A 27212-nucleotide genomic window follows, 5' to 3' on the forward strand; every position below is an offset into this window, starting at 1 on the left:
CTGTATTGGGAAACATTATCTGAAAACATGTGCGCCAGTTTGTTGTGGTTAGAACTTATATTATCTATATGGGATTGTGTTTAGGGGTGTTTCTTGAGAATACATGCCAACTTTGGAGACTTAACTTTGAATTTCACCAGAAGCTGTGGGTGGCTTAGTAGCTACCTAAGCTGATATCTCCATCTATCCCTGCAGTCGTTTTTCCTGCTGTGGGTTGAAGTTGTCTATTCTTTTCTAAACAAGGATTGCCAAGTAGAAAGAGGCTAGAAAAATATTTTCTTAATCCAAGTCGAAATATCTTTAAGATATTTTGATGAAGACACTTGAAGTAGATTCTATCAGAAAGCAAGGGAAGTTGGGAACTTATGTGGGGTAGAAAGTACATTTGTCTACAGGCTGTGGGGGGTGTATCTTGGCTATTGTGTAGTAGGTAACAGAGAGGTAAAATTCAGACACTATTTAAACCCTTATTTCCCCTCCCTCCTCTCTTCGTCTTGGCTTCTGTTTGTGGCCAGTATCTTGCTGGGTTTATTAGTTATCTACGGCTGCATGATAACATATCTCAAAACTTGGCAGCTTAAAACAACAAACATTTATTTTCTCTGTAGATGAGGAATTTGGGAATAGCATAGCTCAGTGGTTCTGCCTCAGGATCTCATGAGGTTTCCATCAAGGGCGAGGTAGGGGCTGTCATGATCTGAAGGTTTGACTGTGGCTGGAGAACCCACTTGGAAGATGGCTCCTCACATGGCAGGAGACTGTGATTCTTTGTTGGCTCTTGGCAGGAGGCCTCATCCTCATTCTGTGGATCCTCCTACAGACTGCTTGAGGATCCTGTGACATGGCAGCTGGCCTTCCCCAGATCCAAGAGGGAGCAAGGCTGAAACTGTCTTTCATGACCTGGCCACAGAAGTCACACATTGACATATCTGCTATGTTCTGTTTGTTAGAAATGAATCATTTAGTCCAGCCTATCCTCAAAGGGAGGAGAATTAGGTTTCACTTTTTGAGGGGAAGATTAGCAAAGAATTTGTGGATATATTTTAAAGCCACCACACTGGGCTTCAACCTTCCTCACACCTGAACAGCTCATGGCTCACCCTCATCAACATGATGATCCCCTTTCTTGCAGCATCTTCTTTTTCAACTCTTCTCAGGCTCCAATCTCCCCTCTCCCCAGCTGCAGCCATACCTTCATTGCCCATCTGGACAGCTGAGAGATCCCATGATGCTGGCTTTGTCAACTCACCCCCATTACCCCTCAAAGCTTATCTCCCCTCTGCCAAATTTTCACAGATCATAGCCAATCTAAAAATGGGTTCATTTTTAAAATTCTGTGAACACACTGACTAGCTTCTTATTTAAATGTCATCCTCGATATTGGTAAGAATAAAAATAGAGCCTAACTCCATGGAGTTTATGATATAGAAGGAGAGGTATGAAATATAAATGTAACAGGAAGTAGAAAGTGGTAAGGGCTTTAAGGAGGTACAGATAAAGTGCTATTATTTCCTGGAGTGAGTGAAGTATAATTATTAAAATGTTAAGCCCCCAAGTAAGATAGCTGGATGTAAATTGTGGCAGTATGGTGCAGTTGTTACTGCTTGGCCTCTGGAGAAACATTGCCTGCATTTGAACCTGAGTAAGTGACTTAACCTCTCTATGCTTATTTCCAAGAATAACCTCTTGCTTCTCAGCCTCTTATTAAGGATTTGATAAATGAATATATGAAAATATGCTCAGAACAGAGCCTCATACATAGTGCTCAATAAATCTTAGTTATGCTTAATAATTTTGGGCAGAGATTTAATCTCACTGGACTGCAGTGTCATCGTTTGTGAATGAATAAAGTAGAAGTGCCTCTTTCCTGGTGTAGTTGTGAGAATTACAGGATATAATGTGGGCAAAGTTCTTAATACCATATCTGACACATAGTAAGAGGTCAGTAAACATTACCTGTCATCATTTTACCAGCTTGAGGAGCCAAGATGTGCTTCTAGAATGGAAAGACATTTGAGTTAAACCGTGTAGGATGAGTGGAATGAAGACATCAATTCTGCCCTGCTGAAATACTTATTTCGACTGCCATTTATGGTGATATGTGCAGGCTTTTTACTAGGTGCTCAACATGAATGATATCGTTTCTGCCCCCTCTCCTCCCTGAAAGCCCAATGATGGTGGTTATTTCACAGGTGAGGAACATGACACCCAGAGAATAGATATGATTTGCTTAAAGTCAATCAGCCTGGGAGTGGAAGGGTTGAGATTTGAAGAAGGATTTGTTTGTCTGGCTTTGGATCCTGAAATTCCTCTCTCGGCTACATGGCCTACATTCCCTCCAGGTCTCTTAGTAGTTCCTTGTTTTGTGGTTTTTATTTTTAGCGACAGGATCTTGCTATGTTACCCAGGCTGGCCTCAAACTCCTGGGCTCAAACGATCTTCCCACCATAGCCTTCCGAGTAGCTGATGCTATAGGCCACCACACCCAGCTTCTCTCCGTGGTTTTTAACCTCCTCCTAGAGAGTAAACTCAGCCTCAGGAAGGTGAGATAGGAGGCTAGTTAATAGTCAGCAGATAGAGTGGTAGGAGGAGGGTATGTTCGTTGACTAAGATCCAGCACTGAGCCTCACCCTGTTCGACATTTTCTGGTCACAAGGAACATTTCCTAGGAAGACTGGCACCACAGTAGCTTCTGTATGAAAGAAGGGGTTATCCTTCACCTAATGATATGGAAACCCTTTGGCTCTCTGAGGCACCTGTCTAGGACTCTCAGCTCAATGGAGCTCTTGATCCCTGGGGCCACAATTGCTTTATTTCTTTAGATTGTCCTTATGGCTGTTTCTGCAGAGTTCAATTAATCCAATTGCAAAACCAGGAAGCACAGAATGTATGGGTCCAGTCGACTCAGCCTCTTAGCTCAGAAATGTAATGCTGTGTCAGTGGGTCCAGCAACATCTGCTCCCTGAAGCATCAGGCTTTTCCTTGTCAACAAGAGTCATTTGCAAATAATTGTGTATTCCCTTGTGATGACTCCTGTCTTATGACTTGTTATAGTCTAGTCTTCCAGACTGTGGGCTCCCTGAGAAGGCAGCCTTGTTGGAAACCAGGCCTTGAGTCTTGGCTGACTTTAATTTGCTGTGTGAGACCTTGGGAAGCTGCTTAGTATCTCTGAGCATTAGTTTATTCAGGTATAAGGTGGAGGTTGGAGTAGATGAACTCTAAGGTCCTTTTTAATATGAAGGCACCTGTGATTCTGGGACCTGTGTACCCTTCACAGCAGCAACCACAGTGCAGGTAGCCCACCCTAGATACACATGATTGGCCAATGCTTATACATGTGACTAATCTGCTGTTTCCTTTTATACGGGCTTGCTTATCTGGTGAAGTAAAGTTTGATTCTGGTCAGCGTTAATGCATTGGGTTAATACATGTTTGAGTTCAAAGAGCACTGGGTCTATGGTGAGTATACTTGGGAAAGTTACTTGACACCCTCAAGCCTTAGTTCCCTCAGTTTCCTTATTTGTTAAATGGGGATGATCCAAATTTTGACCTCTTAAGGTTGCAAGCAGGAACAAATAGCATAATGTATCTGACTACCCTGTGTAAGCCATAAAGTTATGCTCAAATCTAAGGATTTTATCCTGTAATTCTGTTTCTTGTCTTTGATATTCTGTTTTCTAAAACCCCAATCTCCAAAAGGTAATTCCAAACCCGTGTTTCACCAGCAGCATCCTAGACAGATATGCATACCAAGTTTATTTGTTAAAAGGATTTTTGTTTTAAGGTAGAAGCTCAGAAGGTTGAGACTGCATCATTCTAGATGAATGACTAAATTTGGATCTGCAGTTTGCAGATCCTGATTCATGCATGTCTGATTTTGGGGGAAACGCTGTGCCATTTCAGGCTGAAACAGAGACCCAAATGTTTATAAATTATGCTGGATGACGCCAGCATCACAAAGCAGCTTCCTAATGAGAGAAAAAGCCAATTCTGCCTAATAATTTTGTTTTCTTTCTGTAGATTGTACCAGAAAAAAATGAGGAATTTTTACTCTTTGGAGCATTTTTTGAAGCTACCATGATTGACCGGAAGATTGGAGATAAACCCATCAGCTTTGAAGTTTCTATTGGTAAGTACAGATAAGCACAGTGCCAGGCACACAGCATGGATTTAGTATCTATTTCTTTAATAAAAGAGTTAGTGCCTTCTATGAAGATAATAGCACTCTGGTGGAGGTTTGCATCTCAGAATGAGATGAACAATTCCTTGTCTACTCTACTGTCAATATATAAAGGATAGGTTTATTTTCTTTTAAATTTAAATTTGAAGTTTTGTGGGTACATAGTAGGTATATATATTTATGGGGTACATGAGATTTTGATGTAGGTATACAATATGTAATAATCCCACTGGGGTATATAGGGGATCTATCACCTCAAGCATTTATCCTTTCTTTGGTTACCAACAATCCAATTACACTCTTTTAGTTACTTAAAAATGTACAATAAGTTGTTGACTGTACTCACCTGTTGTGCTATCAAATACTAGATCTTATTCATTCTATTAAACTATATTTTTGTACCCATTAACCATCTGCACTTCTCCCCTGCCTCCCACTACCCTTCCCAGCCTTTGGTAACCATCGTTTCACTCTCTATCTCAATGAGTTTGTTTTAATTTTTAGCTTCTCCAGATAAGTGAGAACATGTGAAGTTTGTCTTTCTGTGCCTGGCTTGTTTCACTTAACATGATAACCTCCAGTTCCATCCATGTTGCTGCAAATGACAGGTTCTCATGCTTTTTCATGGATGAATAGTACTCCATTGTGCATATGTATCACATTTTCTTTATCCATTCATCTGTTGATGGACATTTAGGTTGCTTCCAAATCTTAGCTATTGTAAATAGTGCTGTAACGGACATAGGAGTGCAGACATCTCTTCGATATACTGACTTCCTTTCTTTTGGATATACACCCAACAATGGGACTGCTGGCTCATATGGTAGCTCTATTTTTAGTTTTCTGAGGAACCATCAAACTGTTCTCCATAGCGGTTGTACTAATTTGCATTCCCACCAACAGTGCGTGGGGGTTCGCTTTTCTCCACATCCTCACCAGCATTTGTTATTAGCCTGTTATTTGGAGACAAGCCATTTTAACTGGGGTGAAATGATATATCATTGAAGTTTGATTTATGTTTCTCTGATGGTTAATGATGCTAAGCGCCTTTTCATATGCTTGTTTGCCATTTGGATGTCTTTTTTTGAGCAATGGCTATTCAGATCTTTCACCTATTTTAAAATCAGATTATTGGATTTTTTTCCCATACAGTCGTTAGAGCTCCTTATATCTTCTGGTTGTTAATCCCTTGTCAGATAGATAGGATGCAGATATTTTCTCCTGTTCTGTGGATTGTCTCCTCACTTTATGAATTGTTTCCTTTGATGTACATCAGCTTTTTAACTCAATGTGATCCCATTTGTCCATTTTTGTTTTGGTTACATATGCTTGTGGTGTATTACTCAATAAATCTTTGCCCAGATCAATGCCCTGGAGAGTTTTCCCAATGTTTTCTTGTAGTAGCTTATAGTTTGAGGACTTAGATTTAAGTCTTTAATCCATTTTGATTTGGTTTTTGTATATGGTGGGACATAGGGGTCTGGTTTCATTCTTCTTTATATGGCTATCCAGTTTTCCCAGCACCATTTATTGAAGAGACTGTCCTTTTCCCAACATATGTTCTTGATACTTTTGTAAAAAATGAGTTCACTGGCCAGGTGCGGTGGCTCATGGCTGTAATCCCAGCACTTTGGGAGGCCGAGGCAGGCGGATCATGAGGTCAGGAGTTCCAGACCATGGTGAAACCCCGTCTCTACTAAAAATACAAAAATTAGCCAGGCGTGGTGGTGTGTGCCTGTAATCCCAGCTACTCGGGAGGCTGAGGCAGGAGCATCACTTGAACCCAGGAGGCAGAGGTTGCAGTGAGCTGAGATTGCACCACTGCACTCCAGCCTGGGTGACAGAACGCAACTCAAAAAAAAACAGGCAGAATGTCTCAAAAAAAAAAAAAAAGTTCACTATAGATGAATAGATTTATTTCTGGGTTTTCTATTCGGTTCCATTGTCCATGTGTTTGTTGTTATGCCAGTACCACACTGTTGTGGTTACTATAGCTCTGTAACATAATTTGAAATCAGTTAATATGATCCCTCCAGTTTTGTTCTTTTTGCTTAGAATAGCTTTGGCTATTCTGCGTCTCTTGTGGTTCCATGTAAATTTTAGGATTTTTTTCTATTTCTATGAAGAATGTCATCGGTATTTTGACAGAGATTGCATTGAATCTGTAGATTGCTTTGGGTAGTGTGGATGTTTTAACAATACTGATTCTTTCAATCCATGAACATGGAATATGTCTCTATTTTTTTGTGTCTTCTTCAATTTCTTTCACCAGTGTTTTATAGTTTTCATTGTGGAGATCTTTCACTTCTTGGATTAAGTTTATTCCTAGGTATTTTACTTTATTTGCGGCTATTGTAAATGGGATTACTTTATTTATTTATTTATTTATTTTTTGAGACGGAGTCTCGCTCTGTCGCCCAGGCTGGAGTGCAGTGGTGCAATCTTGGCTCACTGCAAGCTCCGCCTCCCGGGTTCACGCTATTCTGCCTCAGCCTCTCTGAGTAGCTGGGACCACAGGCGCCCGCCACCATGCCCGGCTAATTTTTTTGTATTTTTAGTAGAGATGGGGTTTCACCATGGTCTCGATCTCCTGACCTTGTGATCCGCCCACCTTGGCCTCCCAAAGTGCTGGGATTACAAGCGTGAGCCACTGCACCCGGCCAGGATTACTTTCTTGATTTCCTTTTCACATTGTTCACTGTTGGCATATAGAAATGCTACTAATTTTTAAACGTTGATTTTGCATCCTGCAACTTTACTGAATTTGTTTATCAGTTCTAACAGGTTTTTGGTGGAATATTTAGGTTTTTCCAAATATAATATCATATCATCTGCAAACAAGGATTATTTGACTACTTCATTTCCTATTTGGATGCCCTTTATTTCTTTCTCTTGTCGGATTTCTGTCTCTAGGACTCCCAGTATTATATTGAGTAACAGGGATGAAAGTGGGCATCTTTTTCTTGTTCCAGGTCTTAAAGGAAAGGCTTTCAGTTTTTTTTTCTATTTGATGTGAAACTAGCTGTGGGTCCGTCATATATTGCTTTTATTGTATTGAGGTATGTTCCTTCCGTACTCAGTGTTTTGAGAGTTTTTTAATCACGAAGGGATGTTAAATTTTATCAAATGCTTTTTCAACATAAATTGGAATGATCATATGGCTTTTGTCCATTCTGTTGACGTGATGTATCGTATTGATTTGTGTACATTGAACTATCTTTGCATCCTTGGTATAAATCCCACTTGGTCATGCTGAATGATATTTTTAATGTGTTGTCGAATTTTGTTTGTTAGTATTTTGTTGAGGATTTTTGCATCAGTATTGATCAGGGATATTGGCCTGTAATTTTCTTTTTTGTGTCTTTGTATGGTTTTGGTTTCAGAGTAATACTGGCCTTGTAGAATGGGTTTGGAAGTATTCCCTCCTCTTCCATTTTTTGTATTGGAATTCTTTTTAAAAATATTTTTAAAATATCAGTAGCTTTTGTAATACAAATAGTTTTTGGTAACACGGATGAATTGTATTCATCCATGGTGAAGTCCATGGTGAAGTCTAGGATCTTACTGCACCTGTCACCCAAGTAGAGTACATCGTACCCAGTATATAGTTTTTTATCCTTCATCCTCTCGTACCCTCTTCCTTCTGAGTCTCCAAAGTCCATTATACCACTCTGTATGACTTTTCATACCCATAGCTTAGCTCCTGCTTATAAGTGAGAACATATGGTATTTGGTTTTCCATTCCTGAGTTACTTCACTTAGAATAATGACCTCCAGCTCCATCTAAGTTGTTGCAAAAGACATTATTTTATTCTTTTTTATGGCTAAGTAGTTTTCCATGGTGTTTATATACCACATTTTCTTTATCTACTCATTAGTCAATGGGCATTAAGGTTCGTTCCATATCTTTGCAATTGTGAATTGTGCTGCAACAAACATAAACATGCAGGGGTCTTTATGATATAATGACCTTTTTTCCTCTGGGTAGATAACCAGTAGTAGGATTGCTGGATTGAATGGTAGATCTACTTTTATTTCTTTAAGAAATCACCGGTTGGGCATGGTGGCTCACGCCTGTAATCCCAGCACTTTGGGAGGCCGAGGTGGGCAGATCACGAGGTCAGGAGATCGAGACCATCCTGGCTAACATGGTGAAACCCTGTCTCTACTAAAAATACAAAAAATTAGCTGGGCATGGTGGTGGGTGCCTGTAGTCCCAGCTACTTGGGAGGCTGAGGCAGGAGAATGGTGTGAACCCAGGAGGTGGAGCTTGCAGTGAGCCGAGATAGCGCCACTGCACTCCAGCCTGCGAGACTCTGCCTCAAAAAAAAAAAAATAAATAAATAAAAAGAAATCACCATAGGGTTTTCCATAGAGATTGTACTGATTTACATTCCCACCAACAGTCTGTAAGCATTCCCTTTTCACCACATTCACGCCAACATCTATTGTTTTTTGACTTTTTAATAATGGCCCTTCTGGCTGGGGTAGGATGGTATCTCATTGTGGTTTTAATTTGCATTTCCCTAATCATTAGTGATGTTGAGCATTTTTTTCATATGTTTATTTGCTATTTGTATATCTTCTTTTGAGAAATGTCTATTTATGTCGTTTGCCAACTTTTTGATGAGATTTGCTTTCTTCTTGCTGATTTGTTTGAGTTCCTGGTATTCTGGATATTAGTCCTTTGTTGGATGCATAGTTTGCAAAGGTTTTCTCCCATTCTGTGGGTTGTCTGTTTACTCTGATTATTTCTTTTGCTGTGTGGAAGCTTTTTAGTTTAATTAGGTCCCACTTATTTATGTTTGTTTTTGTTGTGTTTGCTTTTGGGGTCTTAGTTATAAATTCTTTTCTTAGGACTGTGTCCTGAATAGATTTTTCTATGTTTTCTTCTAGGATTTTTGTGATTTCTGGTCTTAGATTTAAGTCCTTGATCCATCTTGAATTGATTTTTATATATGATACAGATCCAGTTTCATTCTTCTACATGCAGCTATCCAGTTTTCCTAGCACCATTTGTTAAATAGCGTGTTCTTTCTCCAAATTATGTTTTTGTATGCTTTGTCAAAATTCAGTTGGTTGTAAGTATTGGCTTTATTTCTGGGTTCTCTATTCATTTCCATTGGTCTATGTATCTGCTTTTATACCAATACCATGCTGTTTTAGTAACTATATCCTTGCAGTATATGTGATGCTTCCAGATTTGTTCTTTTTGCTTAGGATTGCTTTGGCTATTTGTGCTCTTTTTTGGTTTTATGTGAATTTTAGGATTGTTTCTAATTCTGTGAAAAATGATGTTGGTATTTTGATAGGAACTGCATTGAATTTGTAGATTGCTTTGATAAGTATGGTCATTTTCACAACACTGATTTTTCTAATCCATGAGCTTGGGATGTGTTTCCATTTGTGTCATCTGTGATTTCTTTCAGCAGTGTTTTGTAGTTCTCCTTGCAGAGATATTTCACCTCCTTTGTTAAGTATATTCCTAGTTTTTTTTTTCTTTTTTGCAGCTATTGTAAAAGGGATTGAGTTCTTGATTTGATTCTCAACTTGGAAGTTGTTGGTATATAGCAGTGCTACTGATGTGTGTACATTGATTTTGTAACCGGAGACTCTGATGAATTCGTTTATCAAGTCTAGGAGTCTTTAGGGTTTTCTAGGTATATCATCATAGCATTAGCAAACTGCAGTAGTTTGACTTCTTTTCCAATTTGAATGCCCTTTATTTCTTTCTCTTGCCTGATTGCTCTGGTTAGGACTTCCAGTATTAAGTTGCATAGAAGTGGTGAAAGTGGGCATCCTTGTCTTGTTCCATTTCTTAGGGGAAATGCTTTCAACTTTTCCCCATTCAATATAATGTTGGCTGAGGGTTTTTCATATAGGGCTTTTATTATTTTGAGGTATGTCCCTTCCATGCCTACTTTTTTGAAGGTTTTTTTAAAATCATAAAATGATGCTGTATTTTATTGAATGCTTTTGCTGCATCTCTTGAGATGATCATATGGTTTTTAATTCTGTTTATGTGATGTATCACTTACATTGACTTTCATACGTTAAACCATCCCTGCATCTCTGGAATATAACACACTTGATCATGGTGTATTTTCTTTTTGATGTGCTGTTGGATTTGGTTTACTAGTGTTTTGTTGAAGATTTTTGCACCTGTGTTTATCAGGGATATTGGTCTGTAGTTTTCTCTTTTTGTTATGTCTTTTCCTGGTTTTGGAATCAGGGTGATATTGGCTTCATAGAATGAGTTAGAAAGAACTCCCTCTTTCTCAATCTTTTGGAATAGTTTCAGTAGAATTGGTACTAACTCTTTTATGAATGTCTGGTAGAATTCAGCTGTGAATCCATCTGGCCCTAGGATTTTTTTGTTGTTGGCAATTTTTTTTTATATTGCTGACTCAATCTCACTGCTTGTTATTGGTCTCTTCAGGGTTTCTATTTCTTCTTTTCTTAATCTAGGAATGTTGTATGTTTCCAGGAATTTATCCATTTCATCTAGATTTTCTAGTTTGTGTGCATAGAAGTGTTCATAGTAGTCTTGAATGATCTTTTGTATTTTTGTTGTATCAGTGGTAATGTCTCCATTTTAATTTTTAATTGAGACTATTTGCATCTTCCATCTTCTTTTTTCTTGGTTAATATAGATAATGGTCTATTGATTTTGCTTATTTTTTTTAAAGAACCAGTTTTTTGTTTCATTGATCTTGTATATTTTTGGTTTCAATTTCATTTAGTTTTGCTTTGATCTTTGTTATTTCTTTTCTTCTGCTAGCTCTTTGAGTTTTGTTTTTTCCTATTTTTCTAGTTCCTTGAGGTGCAACATTGGGTTGTCAATTTGTGATCTATCAGACTTTTTGATGTAGCCATTTAGTGCTTTCTCTTAGCACTGCTTCTGATGTATCCCAGAAGTTTTGATAAGTTGTGTCAATATTATCATTTATTTCAAAGAATTTTTAAATTTCCATTTGATTTCATTGTTTAACCCAAAATCATTCAGGAGCAGACTAATTTCCATGTATTTTTAGTTTTGAGGATTCCTTTTGGCATTGATATCTAGTTTTATTCTGTGATCTGAGAAGATACTTGATATGATTTCAATTTTTAAAAAGTTTGAGATTTGTTTTGTGTCCTATCATATTGTTTATCTTGGAGAATGTTCCCTGTGATGATAAGAAGAATGTATACTTTGCTTGATGATTATATCCCTTGATGATGTCCTTTTTGCAATGAATGTCCCAGGAGTTCTTTGAGCTTCTTGTATTTGGATATCTAAATCTCTAACAAGGCCAGTGAAATTTTCCTCAATTATTTTTCAAATAAGTTTTTCAAACTTGTTGCTTTCTCTTCTCCCTCAGGAACACCAGTTATTTTTAGGTTTCACCATAATCCTATATTTCTTGGAGACTTTGTTCATTTCCTTCAATTCTTTTTTGTTTTTGTCTGATTGGGTTAATTTGAAAGCCTTGTCTTTGAGCTCTGAAATACTTTCTTCTGCTTGGTCTAGTCTACTGTTGAAACTTTCCACTGTGTTTTGTAATTCCCTTAATGTGTCCTTCATTTCCAGAAGTAGATTGGTTTTTCTTTATCTATCTCCTTAGAACAATTTTCATTCATATTCTAAATTGTTTTTAAAATTTCTTTATGTTGTTTCTCACCTTTCTTTTATATTTCCTTGATTAGCTTGATGAATCTTTTGAATTCTTTATCTAGTATTTCAAAGTTTCATCTTGGTTTGGATCCATTGCTAGAGAGCTAGTACGATCTTTTGGGGGTATTGCATTTACCCATCTGCTTTAGCCACAACTGGTTACTATTCACAGACACCTCTTCTACTGGCCTGAACCTGAACTCTTCAACCCAGTACATAAAATACTGGGAAAAAAGTTAATTTAAAAACGCACACCACAGAGGAATGAGATAGCCTTCGACAGACCTCTGCCATTTCAGCCCTGTAGGAGACAGTGAACTTGCTTACACACCGAGCACATGGCTACTACAACCAGCATCTGAGAAAACTGTAATACAAAGACTGTCTATAACCAAGGAACTCATACAGAGTCTTCACCATTAAAGCCACCAGAGCTGACTTAGGCTACAAGAAACAATTATTATTAAAGTGTAATTCTTAGGGGGTAAAAAAAAATTTAAAGAAACACAGTCAAATCAAAATTAAATCCAAGAATAATTAGAGGAAATAGTCTACCCAAATGAGAAGGAACCAGAAAAATAATTCTGGCGATATGACAAAAGAAGGTTCTGCAAATGATCCAGTGATGTGGTCTGTCCTCAAGTCTCCCAGCCGTGGCTACCAGTACCAGTTCTAATGAAGGTGGTCAGGGGAGTGATGTAGACTTTGTGAAATTCTCTGGTTATAAATAGCCCTAGTGTGTTGGCTTTCTCAAATGCCAGTTGTAGTAGTAATGAACTGATCATGTAGGCAGACTTAGGACCTCCTGTTTATCCAGGGTGCTCAGCAATGCTGTTAGTTAAGGCCATGCACAAGTTTTCTCCTTCCTGGATGCTGTTATTCTACCTGAAGGTGCTGTAATAGACTGTGTCGGTTGGCCTCCAGCCAGGAGGTGGTGCTTGCAAAAAGGTATCAGCTGCAGTAGTGGTGGTGGGATTTGTGCTCGCCTTATGTTGCCCAGAGGAGGTACTCTGGTGTCTCAGGCAATGGGTGGGACCACAGAGCTTCCAAATTTTGTCCTTTGTGTTACATTACCAGTGTGGGTGGAGGCTCAAAGACAGGTGGGGTCTGGGTCTGGGTCTGTCAAGTCCACGCTTTGGCTCTTCACATGCAGGGCAAGCAGCAGCTCCAATGGGAAGTTAGGGAAACAGTTCTCAGACCACTGGGGCAATGTTTCAAGGAAGAGCACAGCTGCCTTTTCTGTACAGAAGAGTCCAGAAGGAGTAGGGGGTAGGGTGCAGCAGTAGGCCCCACCCAGCTCCCACACATTGGCAAGACAGATCTTTCACCCACGGTATTCCACCAGCAGCAGCTAGCTAAGTTCCAGGCAGTCTGCACTCAGAACTTACAACTGCCCCAGGTCATAAGCCTTCCCTGGGAGAGACAGCAACTGCAGCTTGCAGGCCACACACCTCCCAGTTCACCCACAAAACCCAGGGTCCCAGCTCTAGCACTTGTGGCTGCAACACGTTTCCCAGTTGTCCCCCAGTTCTGGCCAAGGGAGTTTGTCCCCACTTGAGATTATTTTGTACCTCTCAGTTGGGGGCTTCTGTAAACCTGCAACCATCACCTGAGTTAGCTGGCAGGCTTCTACAAGGTCCCCTGTGAGGTAGGATCAGGAATGGCTTCCCTCCATCTGTACTGGAGATTGGGAATGTATACATAACTATTCCTGTGGCTGCTTCTACTTTTATATTTCTCTTTGCTCCCTAAATAAGTTAGCACTTGATAGGGGTAAGGTCTTCCTCCATGGCCTGGATTGTGAGATTCTCTGGTGGGAGTGTATATCCCAGAGGCAATTTATCCCTTTCTCACAGTCTGGGGACTTAAAATATTCTGCCCGGCTCACAGTTTAGGCTGCAGCCCACTGCTTCTTTCAGAGGGTCTGTAGTTTCTTTCAGTTTTCCTGTTAAGTTTCTGCATTGTTTCTTAAAAAAAAAAAAAACTCACAGCATGAATCTCTACACACTATTTTGTTTTTCCAAGTGGGAAAGTCATGGTAACCATGCCTTCAGTCCACCATCTTGAAAAAACTTGTGTTAGTTCTTCTTGAAATGTTTGGTGAATTTCAGCACTGAAGCCATGGGGTCCTGGACTTTTCTTTGTGAGGAGAGTTTTTATTATGATTCTGATCACATTACTTATTACTGGCAGTTCAGGTTTTGCATTTCTTTATGATTCAATCTTGGTAGGTTGTTTATGTCTAAGAATTTATCCATTTCTTCTAGGTTTTCCAATGTATTGGCACATAGTTGTTCATAGCAGTCTCTAATGATCCTTTGAATTTTTGTGGTATGTGTTGTAATGTCTCCTTTTTTATCTCTGATTTTATTTATTTGGGTCTTCTCTTTTTTTTTTAGTCTGGCTATAGGATTTTCAATTTTATCTTTTCAAAAAACCAATTTTTCATTTTGTTGATCTTTTGTATTGTTTTTATGTTGTTGTTTCGATTTCATTTAGTCCTGCTCTGCTCTGTGTTTCTTTCCTTATACTCATTTTGAGTTTGTTTGCTCTTGCTTTTTCAATTCTTTATGATGCATCATTAGGTTGTTTATTTGATGTTTTTCTAGTTTTTTGATGTAGGTGCTTATTGCTATAAACATTCCTCTTAGTACTGCTTTTGCTGTATCTTATGGGTTTTGGTATGTTGTGTTTCCATTATTTGTTTCAAGAAATTTTTAAATTTCCTTCTTAATTTCTTTATTGACCCACTGGCCATTCAGGAATATATTGTTTATATGTGCTCATATAATTTCCAAAATTTCTCACGTTATTGATTTCTAGTCTTATTCCATTGTAATCAGAGAATATACTTGATATAATTTTAATTGTTTTGAATTTTTAAAGACTTGTTTTGTGGCCTAACATATGGTCTGTCCTTGAGAATGATCCATGTGCTGAGAAGAATGTGTATTCTATAGCCATTAGAAGAAATGTCCTACAAATATCTATTACGTCCATTTGTTCCATGGTGCAGATTAAGTCCAATGTTTTTCTGTTGATTTTCTGTCTGGATGATTTTTCCAATGCTGAAAGTAGGGTGTTGAAGTCCCCAGCTATTATTGTGTTGCAGTCTATCTTTCTCTTTAGCTCTAATAATAATTCCTTTATAAATCTGGGTGCTTCAGCATTGGGTGCCTGTGTATTTTCAATTGTTATATCCTCCTGCTGAAATGACTCCTTGGTCTCTTTTCATAATTTTTATCTTGAAATCTACTTTATGTGATATAATTATAGCTACTCCTGTTTTTTGTTTGTTTCCATTTACATGGAATATCCTTTTTCATTTTTTTCAGTCTGTGTATTTATAAGTGAAGTGTGTTTATCGTAGGCAGCAGATTAGACCTTGTGTTTTTATTTATTCTGCCACTGTATATTTTTTGATTAGAGAGTTTATCCGGTTACATTCGATTTTATTATTGATATATAAGGACTTCTGCTATTTTGTTATTTGTTTTCTGGTTGTTTCATGGTCTTCCTTTTCTTCCTTCCTGTCTTTCTTTTAGTGAAGGCAATTTTCTCTGGCATGTTTTAATTTCTTGCTTTTAATTTTTTGTGCACCTGTTGTATGTTTCTTGATTTGAGGTTATCATGAGGCTTGAAATACGATCTTGTAACCCATGTTTTAAATTTATGATAACACTGATTGTATAAAGAAGCAAAAAAAGCAAAGAGAAAATGAATAAAAACTCTACACTTTAATTTCATCCACTCACTTTTAAGTATTTGTTGTATACTGTCCATGTCTTAAAGTTGTTGTAGTTATTTGTTTTTGATAGGTTCATCTTTTAGTTTTCTACTAAAGATACAAGTAATTTAGACACCACAATTACAGTGTTATAATATTCTATGTTTCTTTGTGTACTTACTATTACCAGTGAGTTTTGTACCTTCAGATGATTTCTTACTGCTCATTAACATCTTTTTCTTTCAAATTGAAAAACTTCCTTTAACATGTCTTTTAGGATCGGTCTAGTGTTGATGAAATCTCTCAGCTTTTGTTTGTGAAAGTCTTCATTTCTCCTTCATGTTTAAAGAATATTTTTGCTAAATATAGTATTTTAGGATAAAAGGGTTTTGGTTGTTATTGTTTAGCACTTTAAATATGGCATGTCACTCTCTCCTGGCCTGTAAGGTTTCCACTGAGAAGTCTCCTGACACAGATGTATTGGAGCTTCTTTGTATGTTCTTTCTTTTCTCTTGCTGCTTTTAGGTTCTTTATCCTTGAGCTTTGGCACTTTGATTATTAAATGTCTTGAGGTAGTCTTCTTTGGATTAAATCTGCTTGGTGTTCTATAACCTTGTATTTGAATACTGAAATCTTTCTCTAGGGTTGGGAAGCTCTCTGTTATTATTATCCCTTTGGATAAACTTTCTACCTGATCTCTGTCTCTCTACCTCCTCTTTGAGGCCAATAATTCTTAAATTTGCCCTTTAGAGGCGATTTTCTAGATCTTATAGGCATGTTTTATTCTTTTCTATTCTTTTTTTCTTTTGCTTCCTCTGTGTATTTTCAAATAGGCTGTCTTCAAGCTCACTAATTCTTTCTTCTGCTTAATTCTGCTGTTAAGAGACTCTGATGTATTCTTCAGTATGTTGGTTGCATTTTTTAGCTCCAGAATTTCTGCTTGATTCTTTCTAATTATTCAATCTCTTTGTTAAATTTGTCTGGTAGTATTCTGAATTGCTTCTGTGTTATCCTGAATTTTACTGAGTTTCCTCTATATAGCTATGTTGATTTCTCTGAAAGCTCACATATCTCTGCCTTTCTGGAATTGGTCATTAGTGCCTTATTTAGTTTGCCTGGTGAGCTCATGTTTTCCTGGATGGTCTTGATGCTTGTGGATGTTATTTGGTGTCTGGGTATTGAAGAGTTAGGTATTTATTGTAGTCTTTGTAGTCTGGGCTCGTTTGCACCCATCCTTCTTAGGAAGGCTTTCTAGATATTTGAAGGGACTTGGGAGTTGTGATCTAATTCTTCGGTTACTGCAGTTGCATCTGAATTAGGGGGAACTCCAAGCCTAGTAACACTGTGGCTCTTGCAGAGTTGTAGAGGTACTGCCTTGGTGATCTTGGGTAAGATCCAAAAGAATTCTGTTGATTAATAGGCAGAGATACTTGTTCTCTTAGTTTCCCTCAAAAAGAGGGAAACTCTCTCTCTCTCTCTCTCTCTGTACTGAGTTGCCTGGAGCTGGGGGAGGGGTGACACAAGCACTTCTGTTGCTACCACCACGGGGACTGGGCTAGGTCAGACTCAAAGCCAGCACATCCCTGGGTCTCGCCTAAGGCCCACTGTGACCACTGTCTAGCTACTGCCTGTGTTCATTCAAGGACCAAGGGCTGTACATCAGCAGGTGGTTAATCCAGCCAGGTGCCTGCCCTTTGCTTCAGGGCAATGAGTTCAGCCCTGACCCCAGGTGGGTCCAGAGATGTCATCTGGGAGCCAGGACTTGGAATCTAAAACCTTAGAAATCTACCTGGTTTTCTATTCTACTGTGGATGAGCTGGCATCCAAGTTGCAAGACAATGTTCTTTCCACTCTTCTCTCCTTTTCTCAAGCAGTGGAGTCTCTCCCCATGACCACCACCACCCTAGGCCCACAGCGAGTACTGCCTGGCGATTACCAATGTTCACTCAAGGCCCAAGGGCTCTTTAGTCTGCTTATGATGAATCCAGGCTTAGGTCCCTCCCTTTGTGACAATGGGCTCCTCTCTGGCCCAAGGCAGGTCCAGAAATGCTGTCTAGGAGAGTGAAGGCCTGAAATCAGGGGCCCCAAGAGCCTGCTTGGTGTTCTACCTCATTGTGGCCAAGCTGGTATCTAAGCTGTGAGACAAAGTCCCTTTTATTCTTTCCTCTCCTTTCCTCAAACAGAAGGGGTTTCTCCCTATAGTTAACACAGCTGGGAATGTGTTGGGACACACCTGAAGCCAGCATGGTGCTGAGTCTCACCCAAGGACCGTGGTGAGTACTGCCTGGCTACCACTGCTGATTATTCAAGGCCCAAGGGGTCTTTAGTCTGCAGATGATTAATTCTGCTAGGACTGGGTTCTTCCTTTCAAGGCAGAGGGTTCCCTTCTGTTCCAAGGTGTGTTTAGAAATGTCATCTGGGGGCCATGCACGGTGGCTCACACCTGTAATCCCAGCACTTTGGGAGGCCGAGGCAGGTGGATCACTTGAGGTCAGGAGTTTGAGACCAGCCTGGCCAACGTGGTGAAACCCTGTCTCTACTAAAAATACAAAATTAGCCAGGTGTCAGAAATTAGCCAGGTGTGGTGGCGTGTGGCTGCAATGCCAGCTGTTCAGGAGGCTGAGGCAGGAGAATTGCCTGAACCCAGGAGGCGGAGGTTTCAGTCAGCAGAGATCAAGCTACTATACTCTAGTCTGGGCCACAGAGTGAGACTCCATCTCAAAAAAAAAAAAAAAAAAAAAATGTCATCTGTGGGCTAGGCCCTGAAATGTGGATCTTACAACTCTGCATGGTGCTAATTCTGAGCTGGTATCCAAGTTGAAAGACAAGGTCGTCTTTAATCTCCTCTCTCCCCTCCTCAAGCAGGGGGAAGGAGTCCCTCCTAGAGCTGTGAAGTGTTGGGGGAAGAGTGAAAATTCCTTGGCTGCCTCAGCTTATGTCTCACTAGGGCATGTGCACCCCAAGTCCACTGTCTCTGAGCCCAGCATAGCACCAGGACTTTTCCAGAAATTGCAGTCCTTGTGGCCTAGACTACCTTTCAAGTTTATTTAGGACCCCAGAGCACCTCAGCCTGCAGTGGCAAAGCTTGCTGGAACTTAGGATGGACTATTTGCTTCTGACTAAGTCTTGTCTAGATGCTCCCTCCTTGGGCGATGGCTGAGTTCTGCTTGGTGTTGCTTTCCACTGTGACAAGGCAGCACTGAGTTCCAATGCAAAATCCCACAATCACTGCATTTTTTTCATCCCCAAGTGCTCAGATTTTCTTTCCACACCATTTGGCCACTGCTGGGGGATGGGGAAGAATAAATCACCTATAGGCAATTCAAGACTGTTTTTTCTACCTTCTTCAGTGCTTCTTTCCATAATATGATGTTAAAACCAGGTACTGTGATCACTCATCTGATTTTTGGTTCTTATGGAGGTGCTTATTTTGTATGAATCGTTGTTTAATTTGGTCTTTCTGTGGGGGGTGATCACTTCAGGGTTCTATTTGGCCATCTTGCTCCACCTCCTCTCTGGATTTATTTTCATACTTCACAAAAGTGATTAAGACTGTAGGTTTAGATTCGGACATACTTGGATTCCTAATTCTGGTTCCATTACCCAGAGTTCACTTAATGTCTCTGAGTCTCAGTTTCTTCATCTGTGAAATGAATTCCTCATAGAGTTGTTGCAAAAGTTTAAGGAGTTAAGGCATACAAAGTTCCATGCCTACAGTAGATGTTATTATGTAACTCTCCAAATCTTCTTGGGCTATTGTGCAACTGGGAAAGCCATTCCCAGAAAGAGCATTCCATCACAGAAGGTCATGATTTATATTCAGAAAGCTCTCTTTCAACAGAGCAGAAAAAAATAGAGATGAAATACAGCCCTTTTAAGCCATACAGCTGGAAGCCTAACAAAGAATCTCCTGTCTGCATGATCAGAAAGTGGAGATATATTTTGGGAACATGTATCTTTATAGAGAGGGCAGAGGGACCCAGGAGAGTTCACTCTGAGAAGAGAGGTTTGGGTGGGGACTGAGAGAGACCTGGCAGCTGGCTTCAAGCATCAAAGGACCAGAGAAGAGGAAGGAGACTTATGATGTGGGGCTCTAGGATGGGTCTAAGAACACATGGACATACGTGAAAAAATGGGATGATTTGGCGTCTATCCAAGGAAGAACTTGCCCATAGGCAATAAATTCCCTTGGAGGACTGGGATCCACAGTGAGGTAGTGAGCTGCATATGGGAGTGTCCCCACCTCTGACCTTCTCTCCAATAGCCTATTCTCTGGCCTTGCCCTTCATTCTTCTCATTGACTCTTACTATAATATCTTCCTTTTGACTCATGAATCTACCCAATCCTTTCTTCTGTTTCACATTCATCTCTGTCCATCTCAGACTACAAGGTTCATCCCTTTAGCCACACTCTTTCCAGTTGTCTCAATTCTCTTCCCTGTTGTGCTATTAAAAACCCCATCTAATTATCCTGCTTCTCTGCTCTCATGCTCTGCGTTTATGATTGATTTACCACAAATTCAATGGTTTCAGCCATGATGGATGTCCAGAGAGGCCAAATAACCACCTCAGCTTATATAGCTGGTGAATTTTAAAAAGAGGACTCAAACAAGGCCTGCTAACTCTAAGTCTCCTTCTTTTTCTAGGATGTTATTATGCCCCTCTCAGGTATTTTAGTATTATTCCTAAGGTAAGAATAATGGAGAAGGGAAGAAAAGAATGAATTGGAATGAACTGGGAGAAAGACTCTTATGGACACAGAAACACATTAAGGTCACTGATTCACTAAATATTAATCAAGACCCTCCCTGCATTTGTTCCATGACCAGTAGAGACACAAAAATTAGCAAGATACTATTTTCATTCTCAAGACATTTGCAGACATCTAAGTAAATTATTTGAAAACAAGATGGTAGAGGAATGATGGGAATATGATGTGACATTAGGGACCTGTTTAGGTTAGGTTCCCAGAAAAGAAACTTGGGAAGATTCTCATACATGTGAGGTTTGGGTGGCATGCTCTCGGGAGAAGCGGGTGACGGAGCATAGGGCAGGTCTCTGAGGACAGGGAGACCAGCCACAGCCTGATCCTGTGAGGCACTCTCAAGCTAGTGGCATCACAGACTTGGCCCCAGTTTGAGGCAAGTGGGCTGGGCTTTTATTTCCCCACACCAAGCTGTGAGTGGCTTCAGGCACAAGAAGGGGGCCTTATAATCTTCTGTGGAGAGGCAGACTCCACTAGTAGAAGGCAATTTTCCACGGAAGGTGGCTGTTGTAAGCTATTAGCAGCAATCTCAGTATCTGGCGTTTGGGGGCTCCTTCCTGGTAAAGAGGATCTGGGTGGGGCACCACCAATGACTACTGCAGGGAGACAGAGTAGTGACAACTGGCCCGCCTGGAGAGGAGGCAGGGGTCAGGGAAGGAGAAGTTAGGAAGGCTTCCCAAGTTAAGGGGTCCTTGTGATTATGCGCTTTTGATCCTGAACGTTTCTTGATTTGAACAGTCAACCAACTCTGTAATATGGCTAGCTTTGGAGCTCCTTCCAAAAGAGAGGAATGTTCATCTAAATCTTTTAAAGCATTTGAAATTAGATTACAAAATGGAAAGATCAATGACACCAATATGGCTGCAGTGAATATCTATTCCTATACAAAGATATTTGTAGCACAAAAGCTGCCCTATTTGTAGGGGAAAAAATGATGTTTTCCTTCCTTCTCTCCCTACTCTGCTTGTCCTCTCTCTCTCCCTCCCTCCCTCCCTCTTAAACATGATTTTGTCTTTGGGGATTTAGACAAGAAGTCTTCTCTTAGAGAAGAAGCAGGTTTGGAAAGGTGTTCATGATATTTTATTTAGTGAAAAAGGCAGGTTACAAAATGACATATCTATGATTCTTTACCAACATCTCTATAGTGCAAGGTTCTCAGGGACAGTGCAAGGTTATACACTATAATGTTTAAAATGGTTATAACAGTTTTGTGATTTCTAATGACTCTTTTTTTAGTTGATTGTATTTTCTAATTTGTCATTTGTGTAATTATTACAAAAGAGAAAATAAGATGGCTAGAGATGATAGCTCATCGTCATTGTCAGTCTTGTTGGTCTGATCATTGCTCTATCAACCTTCATAATGAGAGCTTACCTTATTGCCGTGGGAGAACATGAGCTTGGATCCTTTATGCCAAGCAGACTGATTCTGGTTACCATCACCTGACCCCTTTCCCCTTGCTACTGCCTCTGCAGGTAATTTTGGAAACCTGATTGATGGAGGGTCCCATCATGGGAGTAAGAAGTCAGCTGAATCAGCTGAAGAAGACCTCCTTCCACTGCTTCACGAAGGACAAGGGGATGTGGCCCATGATGTTCCCATTCCTATGGCCTCCACCACTCACCCAGAGAAGCCACTGGTGACGGAAGGGAACAGGTAGGAGACATAGCCTGGGAGAACAGCCAAGGATTTTGGTGGTGGGATTTTGTCCAATTTCTAGGACTGTTTTCTTCAATTCTTCACTAAAATCAGAAATGTATTTTTTTTTTTTTTTTTTTTTGAGAGGGAGTCTTGCTCGGTCGCCAGACTGGAGTGCAGTGGTGTGATCTCAGCTCACTGCAACCTCTGCCTCCCGGGTTCAAGTGATTCTTCTGTCTCAGCCTCCCAAGTATCTGGGACTACAGGCACACACCACCATGCCCAGCTAATTTTTGTATTTTTAGTAGAGCTGGGGTTTCATCATGTTGGCCAGGATGGTCTCGATCTCCTGATCTCATGATCCTCCTGCCTCAGCCTCCCAAAGTGCTGGGATTACAGGCACGAGCCACCATGCCTGTCCAGAAACATAATTTTTAAATCTAAGCTATGAGAACAAGGTGCAAATAGGAGCAAGATGGTAAGTGCCACTCAACTGAATCTTTAGCAACATGACAATCCTCCAGATAACACATCTAGGTAATTCATTTAAGGACAGGGCAATGATGATGATGATGATCATATCTGAAGCACCCTTTATTCTGTAACTGAAGCAAAATAAGGTAGGAAGGTCAGAACTTACAATTTCAATCCAAACCCTCTTATTATATTCATCTGAGTTCTGTGCTATTATGTAAATTCAATTTGATGGAATTATTGAATACATCATTTCTTATTTTTGACACAGTCATTTGCAAAACTGAAAGACTCAAAAAAAAAAACAATTGTCAGGCACCAGAAAAGATAATTTCAGAAAACAGCTGGGTGGGGGCACTTACATGTACTGTCACTGATCTCCTTTAATCCGTGCAAATTTTCAACCTGCAAATAGAAGTAAAATTATAGAATTTTTTAAAAGAAAGTGGTGTCAAGCACCGATCAAACGAGAAGGGATAGTGTAGTGAGAGTCTTTTATTGCCAGATCTTGAAATATGTACGATCTTATTGGATTCTCATAATAGGATGTTTCTTCCCACATTTTGCATGCAGAGAGAATGAAGATGTTGCATGGCCCTGACAAGGCTACATCTCTACGCTCCTCAGTCCCTCTGCTCTTTTCAATCTAGACACTCTCTGGGGACTAAACCATGACCACTCTCAGGATAACAGGGACTCCCAAATCTATTTTCCTAGACAGCCCTCTTTCCTGAGCAGCAAATCTAAGCACTTCCACTTGGATGTCCCAGAGATTACTCACCAGGCTCATTGTCTTCACAGACAACTTTTCTTCTTTCCCTATTTTTCCTGTCTCATAGACTGAGCCCACCATTCTGAGTCCTCCAAGCCACAGACAAGAAAATTGTCAACTCATGCCTGTAATCCCAGCACTTTGGGAGACCGAGACAGGCGGATCGCAAGGTCAGGAGTTCAAGACCAGCCTGGCCAACATAATGAAACTCTGTCTCTACTAAAAATAGAAAAAATTAGCAGGGCGTGGTGGTAGACGCCTGTAATCCCAGCTACTCAGGAGGCTGAGGCAGGAGAATTGCTTGAACCCGGGAGGTGGAGGTTGCAGTGAGCGGAGATTGCACCACTGCGCTCCAGCCTGGGCGACAGTGGAAGACGCCGTCTCAAAAAAAAAAAAAAAAAAAAAAAATTGTCAGCTGTTCCCTTTTCCTTCCTACCTGCATCTGCTCAGTGATGAAGCCAGTCAATACAGTTCTTAAGTATTTCTCATATCTATTGCCATTTAAAAATTCTGGCCATTGGCACCTTCAGCCTGAATTACTAGAAAACAACAACAGCAACAACACCTCCTACCTGGCTTGGATCTTATTCAAGACCTTCGCTAAACTATGAGAACCAGTTACTCTCCTGATTCACATCACTCATTGACTCCCTGTGGCTTTCAGGATTAATTCCAGAGGCCATAGCTTATGGATTTGATCCCAGTCTACTTCTCCACCTTCATTTCTGGCCACTCCACAAACTCTTTCTTCTATTCCAAACTACAGTGCCCCATGGCAGTATCCCAATATGTCCTGCTGTGTGCTGTTTCTGGACCTTTGAACACACTGTTCCTTATGCCTGGCAATAATCTCCCTCCTCAGAACTGCTAGGTTTGAGACAAAGCCCAATTCCCTTCCCTGAATCCCCAGTCTGATTTGGACTTTGTCCTCACCTTCCACAAGCACTGATTGAAGACTTTTTTACCTGTCTCTCTCCTCTGTTAAACTGGGAGCATGTTGAGGCCAGGGACTATGCCTTATTCACACGCATATCTGTTCATCTCTGTGACCAGTGAACGGCAGTAGGTGCTCATAAGTGTTTTTTAATAAGTTAAGGAATTACTATAACTGGATTGGGTACAGAGTACTATGGGAACAGAGTCAGGTGAGTAATCCCAGTAGGGAGGAGGTAAGGAGTTGGGAAAAGTCACAGAAAGAGTAACATCCTAAAGGAAGAGAATGTGCTTAAGGGATTGAGGGAAAGCATTTAGGACAAAGCAGAAAGGAGTCCATTGAAATAGTCTTAGCTGTTTGTCCTCTTGTTTTTGAGCATTCTCTGAATTTTCTAAACCCTGTCCTTCCATGGGCCTTCCAAGAATCACCTTCTTTGGGGTATTTTTTTGGTTCGCTGAAAGCCATACTTGTTTATCTGTCGTTCTTCACAACACCAGAGAGAACCCCAAATTCCTCTATTAACTTTATTCTCAAAACTGAGGCCATCAGTGAGTGAACAGTGGGATCTGCAGTTCTAGGGGACTGTTCTGAGACTACTCAGAGGTACTCTGCATCTTTGCACTGGGGCTAGGCAGTGAAGACATTCTCTACCTTGATGGATTAGCCATTGTTGACTATTGGTGGGGGTTTCAGGGGAAGATGGTAAGGGGAAGGGTTTAGGAGGAGATGAGAGGTCTCAAAGCATCCTTGGATGCACCTCATATCAGTGCTGTCCTGCTGGCTCAAGGAGATCAAAATAAGTCATGCTGGTATTTTTTTGGTACATTTGGGATTTCTATACATTCTTCAGTCACCATATTGAGGCTCTGTCTATATAGTGGCAAGCCAGGGAGGCAGCAGCTGATTTGGAAAATTCTATGTCTATAAACAACCCCTATACATGTGTGCACATATATGCATGCATGTACACATATATGAACACACACAATTTATTTGTTGTCCCCATTAAAATGTCACCTTGGATTTGTTCTGGGCTTTCCAGTTTTGCAAAGCACATGCATTCACAGGCAGCTTATTTACTAGGCTGGAGCTCCGGAATGGGACTGGAGAATAAGATATCCAATGACAGGTCATCATGTGATGACCCAAAGTCACAAGGCTGGTCAGCCATTTAGACTGGCAGTCTCCTCTTTCCACAAACAGCACAGCACCTTGCCATCTGCTGCCCTCCAGCTGCACTGCAGTTTGCCTAAGAAGCCACAGCATCCTTGTCCACGTAGACACGCTAAGACTAGGAGGTCCCTGAGAACCAAAGAGACAAAGGCCTTGAACATCATTAGCACAAAATGACCCAAACCAAAGAAACCTTGAGACAAAGCAAAATTTGGGGTTGGAATTTATCTATCTGCAGGATTCTTAGTGCAATAATTTTTAAAGAGATAAAATAGAGCAGTTTGGTTTCTAAACTTGTTTTTGTTCTCCTGCTGTAATAACAACCTCAGTTTCTGCCAAAAACTTACGGGGCTTCTCTTTTGAGTAAACACCTGCTGGTCTGTTTTCTGTAGAACAGACCATGGGGCACCTTCACTAATTTTATTGTCTCCTTCAGAGGAAATTTGTGTGGAAGAGCTAAAAAGAATAACCATCCATTCTTTCAGGCTGAAGTTCTCTTTAGCTTTTTGGAATGAAAACAAAGGTCGGTTGGTCTCTCTCTCTCTCTCCCCCTATTTTCTAGAGGCTTCTTCCTCCATATGCCATCCTGTCACACCCATTCCATGGACTTTAGCCTTCTACAGTTCTCTTCACACAGTCCCAGGTGTTTGGGAAAAAATTACCTGGGGTTTGGGGGAAAACCTGGTCAGAAAAATAGCTGTCATTAGGCAGGGAACTTCTTCAACTTTTTGATATATTTCTCCCCACTTAGCTACCTCCACACCCATCCCCTTCCTTCTTGGAATTAAAATCTATAAATTAACTGCTGCTTTTCTGTCATCTCTCTCACACTGCTAACTGCCTCTTATCAGCATGCTCACATTTCCAACTGCCATCTTTAAATATTCCTTCTGGCTCCACAGCTTCCCTTTTTAGGTACTTTGCTATCCCTCCTGTCCTTTTTAGCCAAGCAGGTAATCTACTAGCATTAATTCCTGGCAACAAAAAATATCAGATGGATGGATGGAAGAAAAGGATGGAAGAAAAGTGGATGGAAGGAAAGGTGGTTAGATGGGCAAGCCATGAAATGCCAAAGTTTAGTTTGGGACACATGCCTTTACCCTCATTGATAGTATGATTATTTTTTTACAGTTCTCTAGCAATTTCAGCTTATATAATGCACTTACATCTGTTATCTTTTCTAAAATTGCTTTTTTCCATAGGTTTTGGGGGAACACATGGTATTTGGTTACATGAGTACATTCTTTAGTAGTGATTTGTGAGGTTTTGGTGCACCCATCATCTGAGCAGTATATGCTGAACCCAATTTGTGGTCTTTTATCCCTCCCTCCCTTGCCACCCTTTCCCCTCCAAGTCCCCGAAGTCCACTGTATCCTTCTTATGCCTTTGCATCCTCATAGCTTAGCTCCCATTTATGAATGAGAGCATATGATGTTTGGTTTTCCATTCCTGAGTTGTGTCACTTAGAATCATAGTATCCAATCACATCCAGGTTGCTGCAAATGCCATTAATTCATTCCTTTTTATGGCTGAGTACTATTCTATCATATATACGCACACACACCGCAGTTTCTTTATCCACTCATTGACTGATGGGCAGTTGGGCTGGTTCCACATTTTTCCAATTGTAAATTGTGTTGCTCTAAACATGCATGTGCGTATCTTTTTTGTATAATGACTTCTTTTCCTCTGGGTAGATACCCAGTAGTGGAATTGCTGGATCAAATGGTAGTTCTACTTTTAGTTCTTTAAGACCTGAAACTATAAAAATTCTAGAAGATAACATTGGAAAAACACTTCTAGACACTGGCTTAGGCAAAGATTGTATGACCAAGAACCCACAAGCAAATGCAACAAAAACAGAGATAAATAGGTGGGATTTAATTAAACTA

At 40.3% G+C, this 27212-nt stretch overlaps 1 protein-coding gene across 1 annotated transcript in view; it reads left to right on the top strand.

Annotated features, from left to right (window-relative positions):
• Positions 1-27212, top strand: part of FER1L6 (fer-1 like family member 6) — a 193180-nt gene that overhangs the window by 55589 nt on the left and 110379 nt on the right. The window contains exons 12-13 of the mRNA XM_032758498.2: positions 4021-4129; positions 21805-21985. Of these exons, the coding sequence (XP_032614389.1) occupies positions 4021-4129; positions 21805-21985 (290 nt within the window). The remainder of the gene's footprint in view (positions 1-4020; positions 4130-21804; positions 21986-27212) is intronic.

The sequence above is a fragment of the Hylobates moloch genome, unplaced genomic scaffold (genome assembly GCF_009828535.3).
Source record: "Hylobates moloch isolate HMO894 unplaced genomic scaffold, HMol_V3 SCAFFOLD_9, whole genome shotgun sequence".
Lineage (NCBI taxonomy): Eukaryota > Metazoa > Chordata > Mammalia > Primates > Hylobatidae > Hylobates > Hylobates moloch.